This window comes from Selaginella moellendorffii, unplaced genomic scaffold (genome assembly GCF_000143415.4).
Source record: "Selaginella moellendorffii unplaced genomic scaffold, v1.0 SELMOscaffold_37, whole genome shotgun sequence".
NCBI classification, from domain to species: Eukaryota; Viridiplantae; Streptophyta; class Lycopodiopsida; order Selaginellales; family Selaginellaceae; genus Selaginella; species Selaginella moellendorffii.
In genome coordinates, this window is record NW_003314298.1 from 70,052 (window position 1) to 97,533 (window position 27,482).

General features: G+C 51.4%; 5 protein-coding genes across 6 annotated transcripts; 2 read left to right on the forward strand and 3 right to left on the reverse strand.

Annotated features, from left to right (window-relative positions):
• Positions 1–86: 86 nt before the first annotated feature.
• Positions 87–2,670, forward strand: LOC9653412 (cytochrome P450 71A1). Its single transcript, XM_002978279.2, has 3 exons — positions 87–990; positions 1,048–2,245; positions 2,293–2,670. The coding sequence occupies exons 1-2, from the start codon at positions 169–171 to the stop codon at positions 1,687–1,689; spliced, it is 1,464 nt and encodes a 487-aa protein (XP_002978325.2). The 5' UTR covers positions 87–168; the 3' UTR covers positions 1,690–2,245; positions 2,293–2,670.
• On the reverse strand, positions 2,571–5,281 carry LOC9653413 (signal peptide peptidase-like 5). 2 transcript variants are annotated; one of them, XM_024683487.1, is made up of 14 exons: positions 4,975–5,281; positions 4,762–4,920; positions 4,590–4,698; positions 4,406–4,525; positions 4,207–4,358; positions 3,955–4,149; positions 3,871–3,905; positions 3,667–3,823; positions 3,550–3,603; positions 3,401–3,493; positions 3,211–3,353; positions 3,095–3,165; positions 2,953–3,036; positions 2,571–2,894 (listed from the first exon to the last, which is right to left on the reverse strand). In XM_024683487.1, exons 1-14 carry the CDS (start codon positions 5,146–5,148, stop codon positions 2,791–2,793), a joined length of 1,650 nt encoding a protein of 549 aa, XP_024539255.1. In that variant the 5' UTR covers positions 5,149–5,281; the 3' UTR covers positions 2,571–2,790. The 2 variants fall into 2 exon arrangements, with proteins under 2 accessions (XP_024539255.1, XP_024539257.1); XM_024683489.1 differs by having other exon boundaries at positions 4,755–4,920; positions 4,975–5,091.
• LOC112349291 lies at positions 5,281–11,093 on the reverse strand. Its single transcript, XM_024683486.1, has 2 exons — positions 8,080–11,093; positions 5,281–8,029 (listed from the first exon to the last, which is right to left on the reverse strand). Exons 1-2 carry the CDS (start codon positions 10,858–10,860, stop codon positions 5,312–5,314), a joined length of 5,499 nt encoding a protein of 1,832 aa, XP_024539254.1. The 5' UTR covers positions 10,861–11,093; the 3' UTR covers positions 5,281–5,311.
• Positions 11,094–11,484: 391 nt separating this feature from the next.
• LOC9653641 lies at positions 11,485–13,056 on the reverse strand. Its single transcript, XM_024683298.1, has 4 exons — positions 12,858–13,056; positions 12,597–12,799; positions 11,755–12,538; positions 11,485–11,696 (listed from the first exon to the last, which is right to left on the reverse strand). Exons 1-4 carry the CDS (start codon positions 13,054–13,056, stop codon positions 11,485–11,487), a joined length of 1,398 nt encoding a protein of 465 aa, XP_024539066.1.
• Positions 13,057–13,607: 551 nt separating this feature from the next.
• Positions 13,608–16,230, forward strand: LOC9653642 (probable methyltransferase PMT3). Its single transcript, XM_002978280.2, has 7 exons — positions 13,608–14,042; positions 14,107–14,271; positions 14,322–14,504; positions 14,558–15,152; positions 15,219–15,331; positions 15,398–15,615; positions 15,669–16,230. The coding sequence occupies exons 1-7, from the start codon at positions 13,713–13,715 to the stop codon at positions 15,991–15,993; spliced, it is 1,929 nt and encodes a 642-aa protein (XP_002978326.2). The 5' UTR covers positions 13,608–13,712; the 3' UTR covers positions 15,994–16,230.
• The last annotated feature ends 11,252 nt before the right edge of the window (positions 16,231–27,482 follow it).

Sequence of the window (27,482 nt, forward strand, 5' to 3'; positions counted from 1 at the left end):
ATAACAAACAGGTCGAAATGAATGGGAAGTACTGACCAAGTTTGAGTTGAACATATGTTGCCAATTCGTCAAACAGGCCTTGGAATCTTGCTTATATAATACCTACAATCGTGCTCTGATCAAAACAGAGAGCTCTAGATCCATCCACCAGAAGAGAGCCATTTAATCATGGTCATGGAGCAAGTCTGCACCAAGCCACAGCTGCCGCCCCAGCTGCCTCCTTCTCCAACTGGGCTCCCATTCATTGGACATCTGCATCTCTTGGGTAAGCTACCGCATCAATCCCTCCTCAAGCTCGCCCAGCAATATGGAGATGTCATGTTCCTCAAGCTTGGTAAAGTGAACACCCTGGTCGTTTCCTCATCCGATAGTGCCAAGGAAGTTCTCAACACCCAGGACCATATTTTTGGTTCGCGCCCCAAGACGACCTTCAGCGAGACAATCGGCTACGGTGGAGCTGGCCTGGCATTTGCAAACGGAGAAAACTGGAAGAGCACACGGAAGGTGTGCATGTACGAGGTTCTCACCACCAAGCGTGTGGAATCGTTCCACCCTATCCGCAAGTTCGAGGTGTCGCTCTTCATGAACGAGCTGCTCAAGGCATCGCGAGAGGGGTCTGCGGTGGATCTGAGCAGCAAGCTGTCGGATCTCACCTTCAATGTCATCTCAACAATGGTGTTGGGTAAGAGCTACTCGGCTAGCGCTCTCAGTGAGGCCGAGAAGAAAGAGACCATGTTTTTCAAGGAGACCCTCGACGAGGCTGCCATTATGGCTGGCTTCCATGCAGGCGACTACCTACCAATCCCCGACTGGATGGATACGCAAGTCAACAAGATCAAGCAGTTGCAGCGGGATCTGGACCAGTTCATCCAGAAGGAGGTTGAATCGCACCGTCAGCGGCGGGATCCTGGCCAAGCCCCACGGGACTTTGTGGATGTTCTCTTGTCTAACAGCCATATCAGTGACACCTCTATCAAAGCACTGATTGTGGTAAGTGCCGCTGACTTGGGTTGACTGGCGTTGACATGAATATGTGTTTGTGTACAGGACATGGTGGGTGGAGGGACCGAGAGCTCCGCTGTGTCAGTTGTTTGGGCATTAGCCGAGCTGATCAAGAACCCACGGCTCATGGAAAGAGCCCAGAGGGAGCTCAAGGAGGTGGTAGGAGAGGATCGAAGCCTGGAAGAATCGGACATTCCCAACCTGCCTTTCCTGCAGGCGATTGTCAAGGAAACAATGCGCCTGCATCCCCCAGGGCCGCTGCTCATTCCGCACGAGTCAACCGAAGAGTGCGAAATAGGAGGCTACACCGTCCCAGCACGCACACGGACAGTGGTCAACATCTACGCCATCGCCAGGGACGAAGACAACTGGGAGGATCCTCTCAATTTTGATCCAGATCGCTTCATGGGCAGCAACATCGATCTCAAAGGAAGACACTTTGAGTACCTTCCGTTTGGCTCGGGCCGGAGAATATGCCCCGGGCTCATGCTTGCAATGGCCACGGTCCAGTTCATTCTGGGCAGCGTGTTGCATGGGTTCAACTGGCGCCTTCCCAGCGGCCAGACAATCGACGACCTCGACATGTCCGAGTCGTTTGGGCTCACCGTGCCCAAGGCAGTGCCTCTCAAGTTGGTTCCTTCGCCACGCTTGGAGCCACAGATCTATGTCAAGTCGCTGTCCTCCTAAGACAACGGTTTATATCAATCGACAAAATAAAGAGTCACTTGGTCAAAACGAGATAAAGGCATGTCTTTCGTAGCGAGCCATAGCAGATTCGTGCTGGCTATGGCGCACGTTCCAGATACTCAAGGCCAGGAGATTTCAGGATCAAGGCGGCAGTTAACACCCCACGACATGTGGGTGTGGAACGATGTGAATCACTGGAAGCATTGGCATGGCATTTGGGTCATGTGGCAGCCACTCTTGTCCCCTGCGGTGAACAAGGCCAATCGGTGCATAAGGTCGCTGCGTGCTGACAACGAGGAGCGGACGCGGCTCTACCACCGGAATCAGTGGTTCCCCGTGGAGGATGATGCCAAGACGCCGGGATACACATGGGCGTATGGGCCATGGATCATGGAGGAGGCCACTCACAGCCTACCCAATGGTATCTGGCACGGCGACAAGGAGGACTTCCGGATCTTACAGTTTGAGAACGGTGACCTGGGCTGGCTGCAACTAGAGCTCAAGCCAGACGATCCCAACTGTGTGGTCTTTGGTGAGGTTCACTTCATGCTCCCAGGTGAGTTCTTTCCTATACGTTGTCAAGTCATTGATATGTACGTGTAGATAAGAATGGTAGAGCGCCCGTCATACTGGGATATGACAAAGACAAGCAGCTGGGAGCGGCCCTCATGCTGGAAGAAACATTAGAGTCGGATGACAAGCCTCCTCCCGCATGGCACGGCACGGTCTGGGAGCAACCGCGGGCCATGGCGCAACTGGAGCAGAGCCGTGATCCACCGCAAGGGAAGTTCATCGGCAAAGAGACGATACTAACCACGAGCTTGGTGCAGACCCAAAGGCAGGCCGAGTGGAATGGTTTCACTGGAGGAGTGGGCAACCAAGGCCTAGACAACGAGTACGCTCTTGTTCACATGCCTTACAATTTCACAGCATTCGCTCCGGCCAAGCCAGCCATTGGTAAGGAGCATGCTTTTGGGGTGAGCTGGGTTATGAGTGGTGACGAGGTGAGGATGATCTCCTGGAAGTATGGGGCTGATGGCAAGCTCCAGCATGTCAAGTCGGGCACTTACTATAAAGTGCAGTAAGAGTGCAACACTAAGTTTATGCTTCTGTGCAATCGTCTTCCAGCTGCATCTCAAGGCTGTCTCCCTTGGACCACAAGGATCCCAGCTCGCCTCTTCGCCACCCTAGAGCAACGATTGTTCCTGGCGTGGCACAAAAGAGAAACCATCTCTCTCAAAATTTAGAACTTGTAAGCCATACCCAGAGTGCAAGGTACGATGTAGAGGAGGGCAGGTTGTCCATGCCCATGCATCACGTTCAATGCAACGTCCGTAAGAAACAAACCTGTACAATTTCCACATGACATTGTGTTCACAAAAGCCAGAGTATAATGGATGCTCACCCAGGCCATAGCCTATTATCGACCACAAAAAGTAACCATCTCGCAAGCTTTTTCTAGTCACTGTGTCGAACCTGCAATGGTGAGTGTTAAAAAATGACCTCTTGTATTCCCCATACCTCAGAGCAAAGGATATTAAAAGCCCTGGAAGTAGTATATCACCAAAGCCTATGATACTGTATCCTCCCCAGGGGTCGTAAATCAGAGGTACTTTAAGGACCATTGGTATGCCTTCTCCAGCGGTTTTGTCACCCCGTGCAACCTGTGTGCATGGTTAACAATCCATGAAGATTTGCATCACATACATACCACTATCATAACACTTTGTTTGAAAATGAATGGGGAGATAAAAATCCAGAATATGTCGTAGAAGAAAGCGCATCCCAGAAGGACTGCCGACACCTGAGGGTTCCACAGAGCTCTTAGATAGAGTGTGTGTGTGTGCAACAAGTACTCACCTTTATATTTGGAAGGTGCACAATCTGGAGAACAGTGACAATGAGAGCAATGCCCTGCAAAAACGTAGAGCCTCACTTAGATACTCATGACTGGGTCAGTATGCCAATTGCACTCACTAGTATATCTTGAGCAATCCACGCAAAGTTTACATGCCGGTACACGGCCCACAGGACAGCGAAGGTGATGCAGAATGGTGACACAAGCATTGAGAGAACTGAGACGCTACCAAAGACGGGAAGGACCACAAACTTTCGGCTTGTATGCGTAAACCACCTGGAATGGTTGAGCTAAGGCATATGTCAGGCACGAATCTAACTCACCTCGAAAGGAAAGCGACCAAGCAAGTTTGTAGCCCCTGTGCATACATAAGATGACGAAACTTTAGAACAAAGACACAAGTTTACCTCTACTCCACCAAAACAGAAGATGACGACCAGAAGCGTTAAGAACCATTTGGACATAAAAAAGTAGACGAGGATGAGGAACACCGAAGCAAAAACCGCAAACAGGACTGCCGACGTAACGGTGACATAGAGACCATTGCCGGCTGGAGTCGCGGCCACCGTGGAGGTGTGAGTAAGCGGAGCGTCTGGAGCGTCCTGCGTCCACCACCCAACCGGGAACTCTAAAACTTAGTTTGCCCGCACACTGTGTACCTTTAGCCGTTTACAGCGCTCGTGAGCAGCCTCTTTTGCCTCCCAGGCAGACCAGAATGACGCACAGAGGATAGTGCCCATGGCGATGAGCCACAGGCATACTTCGGCAACATCCACCAGGGGCCTTCCAGGCGAATCCATAATCACCCTGACTGGAACGAAAACATTGCAAAGTTGTGAAAACCATGTAGAGTTTCACCTTTCTTGTTGGCCTCCAATGCACTCTGGAGGCTGTTGCCTGCAGACATGGGCAAAATGGCTGTGGGGATTTTGATGTCCAAGGATGTGTCATTGTCGTAGCACACCATCTTGTAGAGCTCTGTTTTGTAACGTACCACCACCACCTTGTATGGTCAGGCACGAGTGAGAGTTCCAAGCCTTACCTTCCCTGTCGTTGAAGACGAGCAAGGCCACAGCGCCGGCAGACTGGGCAACTCGAGCCTTGGTGGTGAAGGAGCAGCCACCCCTCTGGACCAGAGCAGCGCCTTCCAGCTGCACAAACCACAGCGCACCAACATTAACATTGCCTTTGAGGCCTGCGTCGGTACCACTTGCCCGCTGAGACGTGTTGACACAGCCATCCGGTGAATCCAGCAGAGCCAGGGGCAGGAAGTGTTCTTCACGCCCCAGCGTCTTGAAGGAAGCTCCAAACCTGGCACTGATCCCCACATACTCCTTGGATTCCACCGCGTCAATCCAATTCCTCACCTTCACCTGCCATAACTCTAACACGCCTCACTGCAAGCAAGCAAGCGCGGATCACGTTACCAATTCGAAGTTGTTGTCACAGCCCAGATGCTTGGGTGCATCCTCGTCATCGTGAGATACATCATTGTCTCCTCCTCCTCCGGTGGCGCCACATCTCGATATTAGCACAAAGAGCACCACCACCAAGACACGAGCAGCTCCCAGCTTGTTACTGCCCGGCGAAGAGAGCGCCATTTCTCCGGCCCAAGCCCACTCACGCTCTCACTCTCTGTGAGTTAAGTTACCCGTCCACCTCCATCCAATGCTTGCTGTCGCCATAGCCGACCCCTCCGTGCCCGTCAACTGACGGGCGTGCCCATCACCGTACGAGGTAAAAAAACATTCTTTAATCAGTAAGTTAAAACGCCTTTACAAGTTCGTTCTTCATGGCCAGGCCCAGGGGACGCAGCTCGGCTCCATCCTCCAAGCTGGATCCCGGGAGGAGAAGCGAGCGGGCGCCCACGAATGCGTACTCCCCAACGCCGTTGCTGCCAAAATGCACGTCGCCGCCGCCCTCGTACACGTGACCAAAGAGTAGCGCGTCTCGCCCAATGCTGCTGCCGGTCTTGACGCTCAGGCGGTCCGGATTGAGAGCATACAGTGTGTCCATGTACACACCCGCGGTGTCGATGCTCGCTCCCAGCTGCCGGAGGTAGCCTGTAGAGAGTGCCGAGCCTCTGGTGAGGTCGAGGAAGTAGCCGCACGCAACCGAGTTGACGCACTGCCACACCGTGTCCTGGAGGCTCCTCAATCCCCACAGCTCGCTCCTGCTCTTCTCCTGCACGCCCTTCCTTCCTCCAACCAGGATCCTCCTCGCTGAGATGCTGCCCAGGGACAAGACGAGAGCCGACACCATGTACGAGAGCAGGACGAGTGCCAGGAACAGCCAGTCGCTGCGGGGTGCTCGAGACGCGATCAACGCCGCCGGGAGGAGAGCTGCAAGCTGAGAGAGCCCGAGGAGAGTAGCGGGGGCCAACAGCTGCAAGAGTGGCTGCATGCTTCGAATCAAACCGAACTTGAGCCTCGTTTTGGCAGTCGCCGTCGCCGTCTTGCAGTTGGTTTCCGGCAGCACTGCCACGTTGGGCGGAAGGCATCCGGATAGAGCAGGGCAACCGATGTTGCCGTCGTTGGAAATGTCATTGGCGAGAGGCACGTCTGAGTCTCTCAGGAGGGCTTTCCATGCACCGGGCAGCTCTGCTCCGTTCCTCACGTACTGAGCAATGTCGTAGGCCACCGACCTCCCGTGGTCTATGGACGCCGACTCCCGCAAGCTGGTTGCCGGGATCATGTCCAGGCTCGGCACACCGTTCCTGGGGTTGAACCTCATCGCCTCTGTCAGTGCGGGGTCGACAAGCTCGTCAAGGTGTATGGCGGCAACGTCCACGTAAGGGAAAGCTTGCTCGTCCCACGCGCGGGTGCAGTCGATAGCGAGGTCCCTCTCGGCGAGGCTGTCGGGAACTGGGCGTAGCTGGAGCTGGAGCACGTAGTCCACGCCTTGCGGGGACGCAAGCCTCCGTGCAAAGTCGTCTCGCAGATAGCTGGGTGAACGCTCGTCTTTGTCTCGTCGAGGCAGCGCGCCGGTGTCCGGCGGGAGCACACCCTCCCGTGCAATCCGTCCTTCGTCAACCCCATATTGCGGATCCAGTGGCCTCATTCGGAACCTCACGTACCATTCTCGCTTGGGTGACGAAGCCGACTTGAAAAGCCTGGAAACGTTGGAGTAGTAGTGCAGCTCGGCATATGAGTTGCCCAGACGTAGAGAGTCCCACACTGCATCGCCTCTGTGCGGGGAGTCTTTCACAATCTCCTCCCTGCGCTTGCTGCTCGTCGTCAACCACGTAACAAAGTCGGCAATATTTCTGGCGTAGAAAGCCTGGCCCGTCTTGAGCGTGAGATCCACAAGTGACTCGTGAAGCGAACTGTGGTCGTGCCTCAGGATTCGCAGCGAAGCACCGCGGGCATCTGGCCTGGCATCGTCGTCCGAGCTCAAGCTGTTGCTGTGCCTCACAACAACCGAATACGACTTCCCCTTGGAGAAGACATCGTGGCGGGGAAAGCTGCTGTCCAGGTCTTCCAGCACAGTGAGGCGTCCCTTGCCACATATCCCAGCCCTGTGGAAGTACCTCGACTTGACGGAATGGCTCGTTTTGCCTATGTGAGCCGAGAGGTTGGCCACCGTCTTTCTGTATTCCGCGTCCATGGCCACAATCCTGCTGTCTTGCTCGTGAGCTACCGAGGCATGGTTGTATACCATTGTTGGATTCTCTACGCCCAGGTACACACCACCCTGCTTCAGTGTAAAGCCGCTCGTTGCTACAGACAAGGCTCCCAGCCACGAGCTTTCCTCCATGCAGGAGCCAGGCATAAGCACGCTCTGTGCTCCAACCACGCAGCCTGTCCCGACGTCAAGCCTCGCGTAACAACCGTTGTCACTGGTGATGACTTTTGCAAAGTCGCCCAAGTGAGATCCACTTCCCAGGTCCAGTAAATCTGGGTCCAGTATCGCGTTTATAGCTCGGACTGAAGCTCGGTCTCCAACCTTGGCACCTAGCACCCGCAGGTAGAAACACAAGGCTTCGGTGCCCGTGAGCAGGAATGTAAATCTCGCATGTGTCGTTGCAAGGAGCCTGCGAACCAGCCAGAGACGATATCCAAAGCTCGAGTTCTTCCTCACTTCTCCCTTGCGTTCCAGCTTCCCAACCAGTATCCATTTCAGAAGCCAAGTCATCCAGCAGAGGCTGGCACCATAACCGATATAGGCACATCCCATGCACAGCACGAGCGCCAGCAGCTTCCCCTGAAGAGCAACGTATATCAAGTAGTCGACGATCGAGCTCGGGTCTTGAAACACTGAGAGCGGAATTGCAGCAGTCACGGCCCAAGGGAACGTTGACAAGAGCGATGACACTATATAGCCTGTTTGTGATTCCCTTGCTCCAGCCGGTAGGATACCGAGCTTGTCAACGAGCCACACAAAAACCACGTATCCGACCACCCCGGAGATCGCAGATACGAGGCTCACAACGTACAACCCGGCTGCTTGACACAATGTGTACAACATTGTGCTGTTCTTGTCCTGCAAAGACAAATGGTAAGAAGCCAAAAGAAATGAAAAGAAGCAATCACCTGTCGACGTGAGGGGTGAACTTTGGAAGAATCATCCTCAAGGTGACGAACTCCAAGCTGGCTGGTTCCATCAACCTTACCCAGTGGAGACACCGACGTGGCCCTCAGGGATGCACCAAGGCCAATGAAAGAGTAGGGACCGATGGAACACCTCCGTCCTATTCTGATGGGCTTGAACTGGACAGCACCGGCTTTCACCTCGTGGCACTGCAGGGTTGCACCCTCTCCGATGGCAGCACCGTCACCCAGCACCACAAGCCAAGGGTCTGTAATATCTGTTGTCTCCAGCTCAACTCCGGATCCAATCTGTGCTCCCAGCAGACGGTACCACCAGTTGACAAAAACCGTTCCCCGCAACTGAGTCGCTACTATCCTGGCCGATGCGAAATCCTGGAGCCTGTAGCATGTCCACCACCTTACGAAGTTGAGCGACCATAGCGGGACTGTGGTCCGAAGATGAAGCACCGGAAGCAGGAAGCTCGTCCCAAGACTGGCTGCCAACGCCGTGGCTGCCATGTAGAGCAACCAGCACAAGGGAGCACAGAGCACCGCAGCGACAACAGGCCGGTCTGCAACCAGGGACGTGAACTGCCTCAGGATAAACGCTGCAGGGACGAGGAGCGTCCATGCCACGTAAATGATGCCCAGGAGCTGTAGAAGAGTGATGCACACTTGGCGTTGGAGCGATGGAAGAATGCCGGATTCCAGCTGAGAGTCCGTCACGATCTCGCCCTCAAAATCGTCATCTGTATAAGGTCCCCCGCGGCACGATGACAAGCTAGCTTTATCATCGATTTCAGTGCCCTGTTGCTGCTGCGTTACTACTGTCTTGCCGACGAGACCGTCCACCACGTCACACAGCTCAGATATGCAACCAGCAGTGTAGATGTCGATGGCCGCAACGTGAACTCCCAGAAAGTTGGATAGCTTCTGTGATGCCCACACCACCGCAACGGAATCAAGGCCGTAGTTTGCAAAGCTTTGGGACGGCGACAGCTTGGACAAGTCGATGCCTGTCCGTTCGGAGATGATCTGGCAGATGAAGTTTGAGATCTCGGTCTTGCTCGGCCCCTTAGCCGAGACATCGGTTTCTGGTATCGCAGGTGGCACTACTGGCTGCGAAGACGTAGAGGACTTAGTGGTGAGCACCAGGCTCTCGACTGAGTCGGCAAGCTCTGAGATGCAGCCGGCCGTGTAGATGTCTATAGCAGCAACGTGAACTCCCAAGAAAGATGAGAGCTTGTGAGCGGCCCACACGACAGAGCTCGAATCCAGTCCATAATCTGCGAAGCTTTTCGTGGAAAGGACTTGAGCCTGAGATAATCCCAACTTTTCAGCCAGGATCTCCGTCAGGAAGCTAGTAACCCCGGCTTTGCTACGAGCAACACTGGCAGCAGACGGTGGCGGCGTCGGTGGTATCACGCTAGGAGTCCCACTAAAAGTTCTCGACCTTCGAAGTCTTAGAATTTTCTTAGTCTTCTCAATCGTGGGACTTATGCTGTCCAGCCTGTCCTCAGTGAACTGCTTCAAACAGTCAAGCCTCCGTATCTTTCCCGATGAAGTTTTTGAGATCGTTCGCGGCTTGACGAGCCTCACCGAAGCGACACTCAAGCCATGCTCACTCGCAACCATAGAGGAAATGTGTGCAGTGAGCTGCTCGGGATCAACCTTTGATTCGTCTCGCACTTCTGCAACCACCACCACCCCAACTTCGTCCTCGTCACAAACTTTGATCCCTTTGGAGTGGAGGGCTCGTCCAGGCGCACCAAAAGCAGCACAGCATCCAGGCCTGAGTGATCCGGAGCATGCTTCCACGGTCTTTTCAATGTCGGACGGGTAGACGTTCCGGCCCCTGATGATAATCAAGTCCTTGATCCGCCCAGTCACAAACAGCATGCCTTTGACCACCCTTCCCAGGTCGCCAGTCCTGAGAAACCTGTTAGCTTCTTCACCGCCTTCTAACCTTGCATGAAAAGTGTCCTGACTGAGCCTCTCGTTTCCCCAGTAACCGGCACCATTGCTCGGACTTCTCACCCAAATCTCTCCCTCCACACCGTCTCCCACTTCCACGCCAGTCTCTGGATCTACGATCCTCACATCCACGTCCGGGTTGCCCCTGTCCACATACCCGCAGCAAACCTTGCCTTGCCAGTCCACAACTAAAGGCCTGCCCCGCCCCCATGCAACGCTGACGAACACACAGTTCTCGGCCAGTCCATAACCAGGAGCAACAACCTCTTCCTTGAGCCCCGAGCTTTCCATGGTCTTGAGAAATCTCTTGAGCGTGGAGCTTCTTACCGGCTCGGCACTGACCATGAGGAACTTGAGGCACGAGAGCTGGTACGTGATGCCGGGTTGTTGGTTCATCTTGTTGACGACGAGATCAAACGCAAAGTTGGGTGCCGCGCTGTGCGTTGCCCCGTACTTGCTCATGGCCTCGAGCCACAACAAGGGCCTCCGGATGAAGTTCGTGGGCGACAAGAGAATGGCGGTGCCACCACTCACCAGCGCAGTGAAGAGGCCCCCGATGAGACCCATGTCGTGGTACTGCGGCAACCAGCTCACCAGCACCGTCCTGGACGTGCTCTTGTACCGCCGCCGCATCAGCTTCACGTTGTGGATGAGAGCGGAGTGGGTGATGATGACGCCCTTGGGATCGCCAGTAGAGCCCGACGTGAACTGGAGGAAGCAGCATCTTTCACTCTCCTCGGCCTCCCCGCGACCCCTAAAGTAATCCTCGGCCTCTTTGTTTTGCTTGGAAACCCACAAGTCGGTGTGCATCCAGGGAAGCTTTGGCCACGACGGTCGCCCGCCGGACCTCGACAGCAAAGTGTCTCGGATTGCTGACGCGCGCACGGCGGTGTGGTAGGCGACTGTGGACAGGATGGCCTTGGCACCGCAGGCGGCTGCCACATTCTCCACTTTGGCCAGCGCATGGGAAGAAGAAGAGGAGCTCCCTCGACTCGCGACGTCCGGAGGGATGAGGGGCACCGGCAACACCTATAGATAGCACACGAAGGTAAGCAAACAAAGCTTTCTCCTCTAGATCTCCACGACTTACATTGGCGCGCAGGCAGCCAAAGAAGGCCTCGATGAATTCCAGGCCGGGGTTGTAGAGGAGAAGCACTCGGTCCCCGTCATGGAGCGTGACCTTGTGGGTGACGAGATTGTGGGCGATGGTGTTGGCGTTGTTGTGGAGCTGAGCGTAAGTCCTGGAGCCTGATTCGTCACCCTTGTCGTCCAGCCAGGTGTAGAGGACCTTGTCCCTCGCCACGCTGTGCTTGGCATAGAAGTGGAGGTAAGAATCCAGGCATGGAAGGTCGGGAAATTCGCCGCCCGTGGCCTCACTCGTCACCTCCAAGTCGCCACCCTCGGCTTCATCAAGCTTGATCGCTGCGCCCGTGATCAAGTTCTGCAAAGTTTGCTTAAAGCTGAGAAACGCAGAAGAAAAAGTTCCACCTTGACTTTTGCGGGCGTTCCAAAGTTCTTGGCGATGAGGTTCATCGCGTACGCCGCATTGCGCTCCGTGAGCTCGAAAGCAAACAGGCCTCCTACATAGTAAGTATCGTTGCATCCTTGTAGCGATTCAAGCCGGTCGTATAATCCAGATCTCATATCTGTGAAACCAGAAAGAAACATGTAATGCGGGGATAGAAAATTGTAGTGTGTGTTTACCTTGCGAGCCAATGTGGGGGAAGTAGTTCCATTTTCTCTGCAAGACAATGCGTTCCACAGTGCCACCAATACGTGCCACGTCCTGGAGCAACAGCGCGGTCATCATCTCCTGGCTGACTTGAGCATTCCCATACGACCAAAAGAGATAGATGTTGGTGTCGGCATAGAATTTTTGCATGGCCACCGGGTGACCAATCTCCTTTGCATCTTCAACATTGTCTTTGAAATAGTAAAATCCGGCCGGGAATTTATTCTCGAATCGCGAGATCTCCAGAACTGTTGTGTAGTAGTCCATAGTCCGGACCCTGCTGAAGAGGCTGGCTTCTTCGTCTCCAAGTGTCATTAGCTCCGCGCCTGGTGGAGCAAAGGGTATCGCTCCCGAGATGACGATCTTGTCGAACTCGAGCTCCTCTGATTCCTCGCCCCCGTCCGAGCTTGAAGTGCAAACTGTGACTCCTCGGCCGGATCCTCGTCTCCGGATCTCCGTGACTCTGGTGTTCAATCGCACGCGAGGTAGCAGCCTCGCCACTCCTTGCCACAAGCCGGTGTAGCCGCCCTTGATCCTGCAAACCTTCCCAAACATTGAGGTGCGAACGAACTCGTGCAAATACGCATAGGGGATATCCTGCTCGTGTGGGAAGCCATATCCAGAAGCCGTGTAACCAGTGGCAACAGCCTCTGGTATTCTTCCCATGCCGTGCTTGGCCGCAAATTCGGCTGCTGTCTCCGGTGCAAGGCTGCTAAGTGCGTGAACTCCAGTTTTACCAGTTGATGCTGCTTGTGCCTGATCAGAGACAATATCTATTATCAAAACAAAGCCCCTCGATGCATGGTTAAATCACCTGAAGGTCAAGAGTGATCTGGATCATGGAGATGTAGTCTCTGGCTATCCCAAGATCTTGGTACGTGCCAGTTTTGGAGTCGACAAGGCTGAGCTTGTGAGCCGCCATGTCTTCCATGCCAACCCTGGCCACTTGCGCGAGATGCTTGATGTTGGGAGCACTCTCCCGGGCAATCACCTGACCACCCAAGTCATACGGTCGGCCTGCCAACCGTGTCAAAATTTCACCAGTGATTGATTAGTGTTGAAGCATGTATATTACCTTGGATGTCCACGCTCTCACACATTCCTCCCACGGTGTGGTGCTTCTCAATAAGTGTGACTTGCTCATATCCCAGCTTCCACAGCGCATACGCTGCGGAGACACCGCTGGGTCCTCCCCCGACAACGCAGATCCTGCTGCTTCTTGGGAGCGACGGGTGAAGCTCCTCCAGCAGCTCATGGACTGCCGACGCTTCCATCTTTCTCGATGGATCAATTCGCAACTAAAGTTGTAAATCACATATATCCACACAAGAGATCTCTCTAGAGCTGTGTGGTTAAGCTATAAGCCGGCTGGCTCGCTCGAGGAATTTATATAGCGCGTATGCAAGATCATAAAGGCAAACAAGGGGGAAGCGGCCAAGGGGACAACACCAAAAACAACGAGTCGTCGGCATTGGCGAGAGCATACACACTGAATATCTCTATTGCGATGCCGGGATATATGAATATACCGGCCTTGTTTGTCCTGCGCTCACTAGGAATAAGAGATTCCAGGTGGAGGCATTTTTACCCCGTCTCTATACGCCAGAGTTGACAAAACCACATAGCCGAATTTCGAGCGACCAACATTGAGTGGACGAGAGAAAACGTATGAACTTCTAGCAGATAAAACAACCACAACGTTCACCACCCAGCCAAGATGCATCTATAGGCAAGAGATGAATGAAGATGCTCAGGTTTGCATCCAACAGGACTAATGCAAAGGTGGAGGTTATTTTAAACGAAAAGTGGCGATCGTGGATGGAATATGCCCATTGATGAGCAAAGCAAGGGATCACGGAGCTCCTGGTAAGGTACGAAGGAATGTAGGTCTTGCGCGGCACCAGGCGCCAGATCCACACCCGCGCCCGCCATGAGGAGCCGGAGCGATCCCGCCCACTGCACGCGCACCCTCCTCTCCCTCACATTCCTCGCGGTGCTCGTCTGCTCCGTCTACTACACCCTCTTCCTCCGATCTCGCCTCCACTCCGTCCAGCAGGGCCAAGGCCACGGGGATTTGCCCAGGAGCTCCAGCAAGGTAGCAATCACCACCGGCATTTCTACTGCCGCTGTTGATGAAGAAGAAGATGGCGTTGCCAGCCACTCGGAGGAGGTGGAGGAGGACGGCATCCACAGCCATAAGCTAGCGGATGAAGAACAGTCCGACGATGTGGTGGAGACCACGGCGGTGCAAAGTTTCCTGGTACGTACGGCAGTGCAAAGTCTAAGGTCTCACGCTTCTTGAGCTCACATCTCCTACAATGCAGGTGTGTGACGAGAAGTTCACCGAGATAATCCCGTGCCTCGACCGGACAATGCTAGCTTACTTGAAGAACAAACCAAACTACACGCTCATGGAGCACTACGAGCGGCACTGCCCTCCTGCCGACAGGCGGATCAATTGCTTGGTGCCTCCTCCAGCCAACTACAAGGTATGCGAGGAGTTTCTCTCTGTACGAGTGAGACTGTGTTATTCGATCAGGTGCCGATAAAGTGGCCTGCAAGCCGAGATCAAGTGTGGCGTGCGAACGTGCCTCACACATTTCTGGCATCCGAAAAGTCTGACCAGCACTGGATGGTGATCAAGGGAAACAAAGTCATCTTCCCAGGAGGAGGCACTCACTTCCACGATGGCGCTGATAAGTACATTGCTGGGCTTGGAAAGGTAGGCACACTCTTCATCTCCATTGTAGCGATGAACGTCTCGACGTCTCCCAGATGCTCAAGAATCCCGACGGAGACCTCAGCAGCAAAGGGAAGATCCGGACTGTGCTAGATGTCGGCTGTGGCGTCGCAAGCTTTGGTGCTTACCTTCTGCCGCTCGACATCCTTGCCATGTCCATGGCCCCAAACGACGTGCACGAGAACCAGATCCAGTTTGCTCTGGAGCGAGGCATTCCATCGACTTTGGGTGTTCTCGGGACCATGAGGCTGCCTTTTCCGAGTAAAGCTTATGATCTGGCGCATTGCTCTCGGTGCCGTATCGACTGGGCTCAGCGGGATGGCATTCTGCTGTTGGAAGTGGACAGGGTGCTGAGACCGGGGGGATACTTTGCGTGGTCGTCACCAGCGGCTTACCGAGACGACGACGAGGACAGAAAGGAATGGGACGAGATGACCAGCTTGACAAGCCGAATGTGCTGGTCCATTGCTGCCAAGGAGGGCCAAACTGTGATCTGGATGAAGCCACTGACCAACGAATGTTACAAGGAGCGGCCGAGGAACACCAGGCCTCCTCTGTGCAGTCCACAGGATGATCCTGACGCAGCATGGCAAGTGAAGATGAAAGCTTGCCTTGTGCCACTGACCGAGCGTACGTATAAACACAGCTTCCCCTTGCCAGGTTTCTCACTCGTCCGCCACCTTGCTGGCTAAACAGAGAACGATGCCATGAGAGGCAGCGGATTGTTGCCGTGGCCCGAACGTCTGGTTGCACCTCCGCCCAGGCTGGAAGAGCTACACATTAGCGACAGGGATTTTGAGGCAGACACGGTATGGTCTTTGTCCAGATCTCGCTCGCTAGCTTGTTGACACGGTGATTGGAGTTTGCTTTGCTAGGCTGCATGGAAGGACAAGGTTGAGGTGTACTGGGAGAAGCTCGAGCTAGTGAAAGATTTCAGCGTTCGCAACGTTATGGATATGAAAGCTCACCTGGGTGGCTTTGCGGCTGCGCTCAAGGACAAGCCGGTGTGGGTGATGAACGTAGTGCCTGCCAGCGGCCCAAGCACGCTCAAAGTCGTCTATGATCGTGGACTCATCGGCTCGTATCACGACTGGTAATCAGCTCGAGCGTTGCACCGGTGCACTAATGTGGGGTCTTTGATGCTAGGTGCGAGTCATTTTCTACGTACCCGCGTACCTACGACCTGCTGCATGCGTGGGACGTGCTCTCGGACGTAGACTCCCACGGCTGCAGCGTCGAGGATCTCCTCCTTGAGATGGACAGGCTGCTTCGTCCCATGGGATACGTTATCATCCGGGACTCGCCCGTGATGGTGGATCAGGTGAAAAAGTACCTTGGGCCCCTGCACTGGGATGCTTGGGTCCAGGAGTTCCCGGCCGAGTCGGATATGATGCAGGACAACGAGGAGGCCGTGCTGCTGGTCCGAAAGCGCCTGTGGAAACCAGGCTCGGCTTTTGGGCAAGCGAGGTAGCATAAGCCGTGCTATCCTTTTTTCAATCGTTTTGGCTCTCGTGGTTAGCTTGTCCTTGGAAGCTTTTGCGCAAGCTGAGAAAGAAAATGGCTGTGGAGATGACTTTTAAGTTGTTTCTCAGCTCTTTCTCATATCCAGTACTGAATTCACAGCATCAGCAAGGGAGAGGAGAACGCTGGAAATGCTCCTCAAGACTTGTATCTGGCAGAGATCTATTGAAGAGAATTGTGGTTCTAAGAGTGCCCGAAAAAATAGGCTAAGTGGGATTAATTAGTGAGATAGTAATAATTATAGGGTTAAAGGCATGTTTTAATCCACGTGGCACTAAAGCAAGTCGTCTTGGGTTTAGGGTTTAGGGCACCCAAAATATTCCTTTGCGATCTGGGCGCTTAAGACATGAATGAAGATTTTTAGGAAATTTGGCTAGGAGAGGATGGCAACAGAAAGGGTTAAGCCCTCCTTTTCCTAAAGCATTTAAAAGTGTTTAACAACATTTAATAATGTTTAAAGAGTGTTTTTTAGATGGAGTGGTAATATAATGGCTTTGAGCTGTGTGTGAGCATTCCATGGCCAGCTAATGGCAACATAGTGGCCTTGGGACTGTGATTTTGAATCTTAGAGTGTTCTTGAGGAGTCAAATGTTCAGAGTGTTCTCGAGAAAATTGAGAGAGTTTGAGGGAAAATTTGGAGCAAAAGAGAGTGCCTCATGGCCTGCTAGTGGCAATGCAATGGCCCTAAGCAAATGTGAGTAATAAAAGAGTGTTTTTAGTCTCTTTCCTACAAGAATGTATAATAATGGGGGAATTGGGGGTAATAGTTTAGAGCCCCCATCCTGCTAGTTCTAGGGTGGCTTGTGGCCCCCTCCCCTCTAAATGCATTGCATCATCCTCTCTCACAGAGGATTCCTCAGCCTCTCTTGCATCTTCTGGCTTGTGGTTTTATGCAGCACAATAAGGAATTAGGGCTTTCGGCTCAACTAGTTGGTCTTTCTAGCCAATGAGTGAATTGGGTAGCTTTGGATCTACCTAGCCTCCCTTACTGTAGCCACTTCTGCATTTCTTGGAGGGACTTGCCCAAATGAGCCACATTAGATTTGGGATATTGTGTGGACACATGGGTGAATGGGTGAGTTCAATTATTCAACACACCTTAGTTATTAGAGGAGATGAGTTGACATCTTGCAGAAGGGGAGGAGTTTAGTAGGAGCTCTTTAGAAAAAAGGATAAAGTGGAAGCAGCCTAGATAGGCCTTTGGGATTTCAGCAAGAGGGTTGATGGAGAATAGAGACTACAAATCACAAAGAAATCATAAAAATCCTTATATATACCTTAGAAGTAGAGGGATACAAGGAGCTAAAGGTAGTAATGAATAAGTGAGAAGTTGAGAGAAGATCTCAAGTGGTCAAAGTAGTTGTAGGAAAAGGGAAATAATTTCCCTTCTCAAGATGCAGAGTAAAAAGGAATTTATGGGTTTAACAAAAGAGAATAGCTGGAGGACACTAAAATGGCTAATAGAGAATTTATATGGAGAATGCTGCAAGGATAAAAGTTGCAACATTTTAGCTAAAAGAAGTTGTAAAAGCTGATATAGAAATAATTGACTTCCAACACAAAAGATTCTATAACTATTAAATGAAGTTGATGATATTGCATATATATTCATTTTTACACTTATACCAACTTTCTAGACTATGGAATTTACAAATTGAGTATGATTTTGTGTAAACCACAAATTTTTCCTTTCCAATTTGCCAGCTTACCTCGTTTATCCGTCCAACACTGCCTTGACTTTTGCTAAGTTCCCTTGCCAAGGTTCCCACCTATGGTACCAGCTTCTATTTGGTCCTACTTAGTTTCAACTACTCACTACATGAGCAACAGAGTGTTAGCCATCCATTCACAATTTTCCAAATTTCTCCCAATTCCCCTCCCCGGGTTAGATTGGACTTAAGGATCGGCTACACTCCCCACAAGCACAAGCAGCCAAACACACCAAACCTCTAGGTTCCTAACTCCCTTTGGTACCACAAGACTTGATCATGGGACCCTCTAAATCCCAAGTCTTGGGTGCAACATTTGCTTCAGGACACCAGGGCGAAACACCGTGGCCTAATGGCCCAGTATGGGCACCTCTACCCCCCCCCACACTTTCATCCCGAAGGAAGGCCCAAGCCCCTAGGAAGGGCGAGGACCAATGAGCCACATGGTACTTAAGTGGGGCACCACTCCACATGAGCCGGGAGCACTGCAGTCGGTTTCAGGAGTGGGAGTTACTCTTGAGCACTTCTTGGGGTGGCCCCTCTGGCACCACCCAAGTCCCTGCTCACTCCCACCCAAGGCCCCTCGGCCCCAGTTTCAACCTCAAGTCAGTTTGGAAGCACTACTGGAGAGTTCCTTCAAGACTGGTTCTTGGACCTCACTATCCCTACTATACTTTTGGAACCCCCTACAGCCCCCCCCCCCTTGGGAGATGCACGCTTTGGGCTTTCACCCCTTGACCTGTATTAGTACTCGAACTCGGTCTTGGACTCGATCTCGGACTCGATCTCGGACCCGACTTCGGATTCGGTCTCGGACTCGATTTCGGACTCGATCTCAGACTCGATCTCGCACTCGACTTCGGACTCGACCTTGGACTCGGTCTTGGACCCAATCTGGATCTCGGACTCTGCTTCGAACTCGGTCTTGAACTCGGTCTCCGATTCGCCCTCGAACTCGATCCTGGACTCTATCTCAAACTCGGTCTTAGAGTCAGTCTTGGACTCGATCTTTGACTCGGTCTCATCCGATGAACTCTTTGTCATTTTGGTCATGCTTTCAGGGATCCTTTACCTTACGACACCTTGGCGAGTTGGTTCCTTACAACTCCACCACCCATAGAAGAAGTTCGATGCCCACATCGAACATCTTTTTTTATCCTACTACTTGTTGACCATGTCTCCGGGGGCATTCCCCCACTTAGCGGTGTGCTTAAGTTAGCCTCCTCGGCCAAGAGCCCATGACAATGGAATATAGGTGTCTCTATACTCCTCACCTCAGCACACCCTAGTATGGGGTCGGGACTTGAACCCAGCCTTGCTTTACTAAGGGGTTGGGACTCGAACCCAACCTCTGTAGAATACGTCTACGGATTCGACATCCCCGCAGGGAGTTGGGCATAGTTTCCCTATGTCTAGTCAACCTAGCTAACCCATGCTAATTAGCTTACCTTTGCTGTGCCTTCGGGTCCCAACATATGCCATTGCTCAACTTCACAAATTGATTCTTTAATTGAACTTTGCATAAGTACATAGAGTTCTGCCTTGCAGAAATTCCTCCACTAGATCTTGCGCATTCGCTAGGTTCTCTTCTGGTTCCCATGTTGCTTCGCAGTGTGAAAATCCTTTCCACTTCACATGGAACTCTCTCACCTCGCGTCCTTGTCGCTTGCTCTTGCGCGCATTGAGGATGGCCTCGACTTCGTATTCCTCTTCCCCTTGGATAACCTCAGGTAAAGGTCTTATTTGGTCCTTGCGAAGCGGATCCTCAAAGTATAGCTTGAGTAAGTTCACGTGGACACATTGGGTGCATCTTCACAATCTCTCAAGGAAGTTGGAGACGGTAAGCCACTTTACCGATTCGTGCCTCAATCTCGTAAGGCCTTGCGAACCTGCTTAAGGAACTCAAGATTAATTCATTTACAGGAATACATGCATTTTTACCTTTGGGTCAACTTCCGGCTGATCCCTTTTGGTAGCCTGAGGTTTTTGGTGTTCAACCACACCTTCTCCCCAGCTTGGAACTCTACATCCCGGCACTTTTGGTTCGCATACTTGGTTTGCCTTTGTTGAGCTCGTTCTAAGGAATCTCTCACTAGATTCTAAATGTTGAGTCTTTCCGCCGTGAATGCCTCCACTGCAGGTAACTCTCCATGATACTCGGCCACGCTGAGTTCCACAGGACGTTCAATAGCTCGCCCATTGATGACTTCCCATGGACTCACCCCAATGCTCGAATGTGGTGAGTTATTATAACATATTTCCACAAGTCCCAAATGACTTACTCCCAATCGGTCTGGTCTCCCGAGACATAGCATCGCAAATAATCCTCTAGCTGCCTATTCACCCTTTCCGTTTGTCCGTCTGTCAAGAAGTGTTAGTGCCATCAAACTTGACTTAATACCCAATACCTGTCTGTGGGTGATAAGCTGTGTTGAATTTAAACTTGGTGCGATACTGTTCCAGGAGAGTTCTCCAGAACCTACTGGTGAAGATCTTATCTTGATCTAAGATAATCTCTTTTGGCCTTCCCCACACTCGAACCACTTGTTCGAAAAATAGCTTCGCCACACCTTCCGCATCCACTTCCGTTGTGGTGGGTATGAAATGTGCCATCTTCGAAAATTAGTCCACCACCACGAATATCGCATCAAACCCCTTGCTTGGGGGGAGTCCCGTGATGAAGTCCATCGTAAGACATTTCCATGGACAATCTGGAATTGGGATGCTTTGCAATAAGCCCCCACTAGCCTTAGTCATGGCTTTGACCTACTGACATGTTGGGCATGTCTTTACATAGTCTTGGACATCCTTAGCCATATCTGGCCAGTGGTACTTCCTCTTGAGTAAGCCCATCATCTTGGGCACTTTGCCGTGTCTCGCAAGAGGTCCGTCATGACACTCTTCTAAGGCTACTTTCCTTAGTTCCCCTTCTGGAATATACACCCTCGTTTGTTTGTAATATATGAGTCCGTTGCGTTCCGCATAGCCCGTTTTCTCTTCCGTTGGCAGCTCACCTCTCCGGTGAGCTTCCCGTGCCTCTAGATTCCTTAGCAACACTTCTTGTGCTAAACCATCATTTTCGTATGCTATTCGCACATCATCCCAAAAGGTTGCTGTCGCACTGGATATCGCCAACTTCAAGAGTGCTTTTCGACTTAGCGCATCTGCCACGATGTTGCTCTTCCCAAGCTTGTACAGAATCTCGCAATCAAACTCGGCCAAAGCATTGGCCCACCCACCTTGTTTTTCCCTCAGGTCGGGCTATGACAACAAGTGTTTCATTGCTACATTGTCCATGTAAACTTTGAAGTGTCTTGCAAGGTGGTGTCGCCACTCCTTGAGCGCCTTGACCACCGCAAACAATTCCTTCTCATGGGCAGGCCACTTCCGTTGAGCCTTGTCCAACTTCTTCGAGAAGAATGCTACTGGATGGTTATCTTGCTTCAAAACTGCACCCAACGCAAAGTCTGAAGCATCTGTTTCTACCTCAAAGTCCTTACTAAAGTCTGGTAACACCAACACAGGAGCCTTCCTCAACTTTCCCTTGAGGTGGACGAATGTCGCCTCGCATTCTACTGTCCATACCATCTTCCCTTTTCCTATTTTGTCCGTTAAGGGCAGGGCTACTCTCGAATAGTGTTTGATAAACTTTCAATAGTAGTTGCATAGCCCCAAGAATGCCCTTAACTCGTATACATTCGATGGTCGCTCCCAATCTTGGATCGCTTGGACCTTCTCAGGGTCCACCTTGAGCCCGTCCTTGCCCACCACATGCCCTAGAAACTTTACCTCTTGTTGAGCAACGTCACATTTACTCTCTTTAGCATACAGCTGGTGTTCCTTTAGTTTCTCAAACACCTTCGTCAAGTATTTGGCATGTTCCTCTAGTGTTTCGCTATAGATCAAGATGTCATCAATATAGATGACCACAAAGTGATCCAGATAAGGTACAAAGATATGGTTCATCAATGCCGAAAATGTTGCCGGCGCATTGCATAGCCCGAAGGGCATCACCAGAAACTCGAAGCTTCCATACCTCGTTCGACAAGTTGTCTTCTCGACATCTTCCTCTGCTACCCTGATCTGGTAGTATCTTGACCTTAGGTCAATCCTCGAGAAGTATTTTGCCTTTCCCAACCTATCGAATAGGTCTGTGAGACACAAATCCTTAAGCCCCAAAGTGGAGTCCGAGGTGGACTCAAGAAGGAGTCCGAGATGGACCAAGATGGAGTCCGAGATGGAGTCCGAGAAGGACCCGAGATGGAGTACGAGATGGACCCGAGATGGAGTCCGAGATGGACTCCGAGGTGGACCCAAGATGGAGTCCGAGATGGACTGAGATGGAGTCTGAGAAGGACCCAAGATGGAGTCCAAGATGGACCCAAGATGGAGTCCGAGATGGACCCGAAATGGAGTCCAAGATGGACCGAGATGGAGTCTGAGATGGACCGAGACGGAGTCCGAGATTGAGTCCAAGATGGAATCGAGATGGAATCCGAGATGGAGTCCGAGAAGGACCTGAGATGGAGTCCAAGATGGACCCAAGATGGAGTCCGAGATGGAGTCCGAGATGGACCCGAGATGGAGTCCAAGATGGACTGAGACGGAGTCCAAGATGGACCGAGACGGAGTCCGAGATTGAGTCCGAGATGGAATCGAGATGGAATCCGAGATGGAGTCCAAGGTCAAGACCGAGACCGAGATCGGGACCGAGACCGAGACCGAGACCAGGACCGAGACCCGGACCGAGACCGAGACCGAGCCTAAGACCGAGCCCGAGCCTGAGCCGAGTCCGAGTCCGAGTCCGAGTCCGAGTTCGAGTCTGAGAGGGTGAAAGCCCAAAGTGTTCGTCTCCTAGACCCTGGGGGGTTTGGTGAGCTCCAAAAGTATAGTAAGGGGGAGGATTGCAGTGGAGCCAGTTTGGCCCAGGAAGGCTGTACCTAGTGTTGGGTTATGAGCTGCCCACTAGGAAGTCCAAGACTAGAGTGAACACGGACTGACAAGCGGGGTAGCTTGGTGAAGTGTTCAAGAGTCGGCTCTAGTTCCCCCGGGAGATCGATTAGCCGATGCTCCCAGTCCAAGTGTGGGTGGCACTACCTACTTGGATACCAGGTGTGGCTCAACGGAACCTCGCTCTAAGCTCATGGCTAGAGCACCCAAGGGCGGAAGGCAAGGAGAGTACCCAGGTGGCTCGCATAAGGCCATAGTGTTCCGAAATTTTGCCCCAAAGTCCCAGACTGTGGAAAGGAAGAGGAACAAACCTTTAGCACAGTGACTAAGGACATATTCACATGGTGAGGAAGTCCCAGAGGACATTGGGACTTAGTGGTCGGGCCTGTGGGCCTTGACCCAGTGGCAGTGTTGGTGAACACGACCATGAGTAGGACGAGTCTTGGTTGGGACTGAAGGAGGAATATTGGGGAAGGTTGTTCTCCTTGTCGGTGGGCATTTGAAGGATGTTAAGGAGTGGATCTGTGATGACCACTCATGGATGGTTGGCCTAGTCTTGGAGAGGTAGGACTATGATGCAACTGGTATTGGACCACTAGTGTGGCAAAGGTGATTGGGCATGGCCTTAGTGTAACAGGCTGTTATGTCGGTGGTACCTTTGAGTGTCGGTCATAGGATCGGACACGTGGAGCACTTGGACCAAGTGCAAAGGTGGAGTGGCGGGGATGTCATTCTTAGGGTTAGCAAGCCCAAGTCCGAAATAGAACTTATGGAGGTTGTGAGTGAGACTCCTCCAAGTGGCCGAAAGTGGGGTTAAGTGGCTAAAGTAGAATGGAAAATTTAGTGGCTTACAACTTGGTATTGGAGCTGTTCCTTAGTCCAACTTTTATTGGTGCTCAAGTATATCACCATTGATATTGGCATCGGAAGGTCTTAGGAGTGGGCATATTCTTGAGGAGTAGCATGTCGAAAGGACATAACTCTCCATTCAAGTTCATGCGTGAACTTGGGTGCAATGTGCTGGATAGAAAAGGGCCAGTAAGGGAACGACTTTGGGATCTTGGGAACAGTATAAGGGTTTCCTTAGAGGGTTGAGGATGTGATCCAAATGAGCGTTTGACTTAGCAAACTGGCTGATGTAGTTGTGGTAAACAACTACAATTGGGATCACAGGAAAGATGCGGACTATAGAACAATAAAGGAGTCACAAGATTACCGTTATATAGTTGAGGCTGGTACTCATAAATTTGAGACCAGAATTGGTGACTGTGGGAGGCCAAATACAGAAGAGGACACTAGTCCTTGAAATGGTAGCCGAGGCTACCTTTAATAAATGCTAGAATAACCCAAGGAGTTGGGGGTGTACTTAAAGATAAGCTGTTATTCTCATCACATGGACAGGTAGTCCTAAGGGAAAAAGATTAGCCCCAAGAAAATCATCAAGTGTCAGAGTAATACTTGCAAAGATTGTCCTTGTGAGTATAAATACAAGAAGTTGTGTTCCAACGAGTTGGCACCTCAAAGACTAAGACCTCGCAGGTTGTTGGATTAGCAAAGTCCAAAATGCTGGATGACTCAAGTGGAGTCAGAAAATGGTCCTAAAAGATTGGTTGAAGCATGTGGACTAGGGTGTATGGTGTCCCATGAGGTATGGGGAGGATCATAAGATCCAAGTATGAGAACAGTAGGTATTTCATTGATGGCAGAATGTGTCATACTAAAGTTGTGGGAAAAATGTTCCCAGAAGAAAGCAACTTTGGCCCAGAGTTGGGTGTAAACACTATGGTGCAATGCTAACGGATAGTTAGCATGAGGAACAACTATATTGGTGTTGGCAAAGACATAGACGCTAATAAGTAGTGTCATAAAGATAGGCTCGTGGGGCCAATGGTGTGGAGACACCAAATATGCTAAAGTGTGATACCTTGAGGTTATATTGGTGAGTTCATAAAAACCCATTGCCAAAGGGAATCCCATAGCCTAAGCTGGAAGGCATGTGGTAGAGTGTGGTGACGAAAACAATGATAGAAGTGTGGAAGCACTAGCAATGAGTTATAGAACTTAACAACTATGAGGCAACTAAGCAAAAGATACAAAATAATTTGTTAAACTGGTAGAAGGTAACTACCCAAGACTTTTTAATGGCATGAGGAAATTAGATATACCCTTATAAGGGATAAATTGCTTATGTTGCGATATAGTAAGTCAATGTTGAAAAGGGGAATGCTCATTGTCAAAGAGGCCATCATTGGGACACCCAAACACTCTATAACACCCGGAGGTGGTGTTTGATGTCGCGAGGGCAATAGATAAAGCCCAAGGGACTAAGTCCCTAGCGAATGATGGATAAAAGGTGCTATCCAAATATCCAAGGTTGCAAAGACGGAAGAAGTCCGTCTATCCGAATCGGATAGAGCCAAAAATGAGATTTTGGCAAGGTTAGTGATGGGCGTATAAAGGCCCATATGTAACAACATTAATCCTGGTGTGTGGGATTATAAGGTGAGCATACCCAGATTGAAGAACCACTCCCTAGGCTATCGGGTAGGTTCATCCCTAAGAATACTTGCTAAGGCATGGTAGAAGGTGCAAAGCTATCCTCCTAGTTTGGAGGCGAATAACCAAAGGAAATGTGTGAGGCCAAAAGCAAGTAGTAAGGGGATAAAACCAAACCATAGGAATCAAAGAGCATAACTAAGGGTAGTTATGTCAGTTAGGAGTGGAGAATCAAGTGGGCACTCGAGTATGTTGTTACTAGCAACTGTGGTGCCATAAAGAGTCTAAAGCATGAAATTGTCCATGCTAGACCATATGGCAATTGGAAAGCTTGCGAAAGGAAAGGCTTTAGCAAGCTAAGGAACAGAGTTCCTTAAAGGTTCCCGAAGACAATTCTAGGTAGATAAGTACCTAGAAAGCCAAAGTGTAAATGGTTCCTAGAGCATGCAAAATCAGAGTGGCGCAGCAAAAGCGTGGTCTTGAAGCTAGCTATGAGGCGAGGCTATCAAGATTGGGGAAGTAGTTCCCGAGTGTTCAAAGAGAGGGCTTTGAACAAAAGTTGATAGTTAAGGACTTTCACGCTTATGCATGAACCATGTTACAATGGCCGGATGACTTGCTAAGCGAGGTTGGCAAGTCAAGGGAACAAATCCCCTAGTTGAAGGTGCTAACTTCAAAAGGGGTGGCCCACGGGGCCGAGCATGGAGGAGTCCATGCATGATCACAGACTTGTCAAGTGAGAGGACTTGGCAATGCGGAGGAACTAGGTTCCTAAGCTGTGATCTATAGCGTGCTTTAAGTATAAGTTGGTGCACCAGCATGGGGAGTCACACCAGGCATCTAGGGTGATGCCGTTCGTAGATGCATATACGGAGATTGGGTTCGAGTCCCAACCCTCTAGTGCTTGGGTTTGAGTCCCAAATCACTAGGGCGTGGTGATGGTTTGGAATATGAGGACACTCATATTTCGGTGGTCATGGACTCTGTTATGATCCGGCGCAAAAAGACAAAGATTTAGTCGCCCTAGACTATGCTACGCCACCTCTTGAGGTTCCTCACCACCCAACCACCCCCGAGCTACCTCAAAAGCTCCATTGCGCCGCCGCTCCACCGTGAGCCCTAGGGTAGGTTAAGTCCCCTGCCCTAACATGCCTTAATATACCCTTGAGCCTCCCTTTGACTGACGTTGACCACGTAGTCAAAGCTGGCGCCAAACAATTCTTCCCCCCCAACAAAGTCCTTGTCCCAAGGACGAGTTGTATTGGTGATCACCCTTTATGGGGAATCTTGCTCAAGCTCCTGGTCCATCTTCCACAGCCGTGTACATCAAGGAGGCATTGGGCCCGTCACTCCGAGATAGTACACTTTTCAACTGGCTGACATAAAATACCAGATGAATTTTCACCCCAGCTGGCAGCCGCACCCAATAAGCCGCTTTACCAATGTGCTCCATGTTAGGCGCCAGCTTTGACTACGTGGTCAACGTCGGTCAAAGGGAGGCTCAAGGGTATATTAAGGCATGTTAGGGTAAGGGACTTAACCTACCCTAGGGCTCACAGTGGAGCGGCGGCGCAGTGGAGCTTTTGAGGTAGCTCGGGGGTGGTTGGGTGGTGAGGAACCTCAAGAGGTGGCGTAGCATAGTCTAGGGCAACTAGATCTTTGTCTTTTTGCGCCGGATCATAACATTGGTATCAGAGGATTGGTTGCGATGGCCGACCAAGCTGAACGCTGGAATCCTATCATCGATGGTGGTGCCGACGATGGTGCCGACGAAGCTGCGGAGATTTGGACCATTCAAGATGTGGTTCATGAGCTGCAAGCCCTTAATAAAAATCAGCAAGAGATGCAAGACGAGATGCATGGCATGATGGATACCATGCGTGGGCGTGTTGAGGCACTCGAGGCTGGACGGGGTAGCGCTCCAAGTAAGCCTTCTTTGGTAGTGTAAGCGACTAAATTTTCCATTCTACTTTAGTCACTTAACCACACCTCTGACCACTTGGAGGAATCTCATTCACAACCTCCCTATGTCCAATCCAGGACTTGGGACTTGCTAGCCCCGAGAATGGCATCCATGCCACTCAACATTTGCACTTGGTCCAAGTGCTCCACGTGTCCGATCCCATGATCAACAACCAAAGGTACCACTGACATCTCGGCCCGTTAAGCTAAGGCCATGCCCATTCACCTTTGCTGCGCAAATGGTCCAATACCACTTGCATCACCATCCCGTCTCTCCAAGACTGGGCCATCTGTCTACGAGGGGTCATCCTAGATCCACTCC

What these genes read in the sequence shown, in the direction of transcription:
- LOC9653412 (XM_002978279.2), top strand. Translation starts at nt 169, where the DNA reads ATGGTCATGGAGCAAGTCTGCACCAAGCCACAGCTGCCGCCCCAGCTG. An exon ending in CTATCAAAGCACTGATTGTG is followed by an intron (nt 991 to 1,047) that starts GTAAGTGCCGCT and finishes GTTTGTGTACAG; the next exon opens with GACATGGTGGGTGGAGGGAC.
- LOC9653413 (XM_024683487.1), bottom strand. Translation starts at nt 5,148, where the DNA reads ATGGCGCTCTCTTCGCCGGGCAGTAACAAGCTGGGAGCTGCTCGTGTC. An exon ending in GTGACAACAACTTCGAATTG is followed by an intron (nt 4,921 to 4,974) that starts GTAACGTGATCC and finishes GAGTTATGGCAG; the next exon opens with GTGAAGGTGAGGAATTGGAT. An exon ending in TTAATATCCTTTGCTCTGAG is followed by an intron (nt 3,166 to 3,210) that starts GTATGGGGAATA and finishes TCACCATTGCAG; the next exon opens with GTTCGACACAGTGACTAGAA.
- LOC9653641 (XM_024683298.1), bottom strand. Translation starts at nt 13,056, where the DNA reads ATGGAAGCGTCGGCAGTCCATGAGCTGCTGGAGGAGCTTCACCCGTCG. An exon ending in AGATCACTCTTGACCTTCAG is followed by an intron (nt 12,539 to 12,596) that starts GTGATTTAACCA and finishes GTCTCTGATCAG; the next exon opens with GCACAAGCAGCATCAACTGG. An exon ending in CCCCCACATTGGCTCGCAAG is followed by an intron (nt 11,697 to 11,754) that starts GTAAACACACAC and finishes CTGGTTTCACAG; the next exon opens with ATATGAGATCTGGATTATAC.
- LOC9653642 (XM_002978280.2), top strand. Translation starts at nt 13,713, where the DNA reads ATGAGGAGCCGGAGCGATCCCGCCCACTGCACGCGCACCCTCCTCTCC. An exon ending in CTCCTCCAGCCAACTACAAG is followed by an intron (nt 14,272 to 14,321) that starts GTATGCGAGGAG and finishes TTATTCGATCAG; the next exon opens with GTGCCGATAAAGTGGCCTGC. An exon ending in ACATTGCTGGGCTTGGAAAG is followed by an intron (nt 14,505 to 14,557) that starts GTAGGCACACTC and finishes GACGTCTCCCAG; the next exon opens with ATGCTCAAGAATCCCGACGG.
- LOC112349291 (XM_024683486.1), bottom strand. Translation starts at nt 10,860, where the DNA reads ATGCACACCGACTTGTGGGTTTCCAAGCAAAACAAAGAGGCCGAGGAT. An exon ending in TTCACCCCTCACGTCGACAG is followed by an intron (nt 8,030 to 8,079) that starts GTGATTGCTTCT and finishes TTGTCTTTGCAG; the next exon opens with GACAAGAACAGCACAATGTT.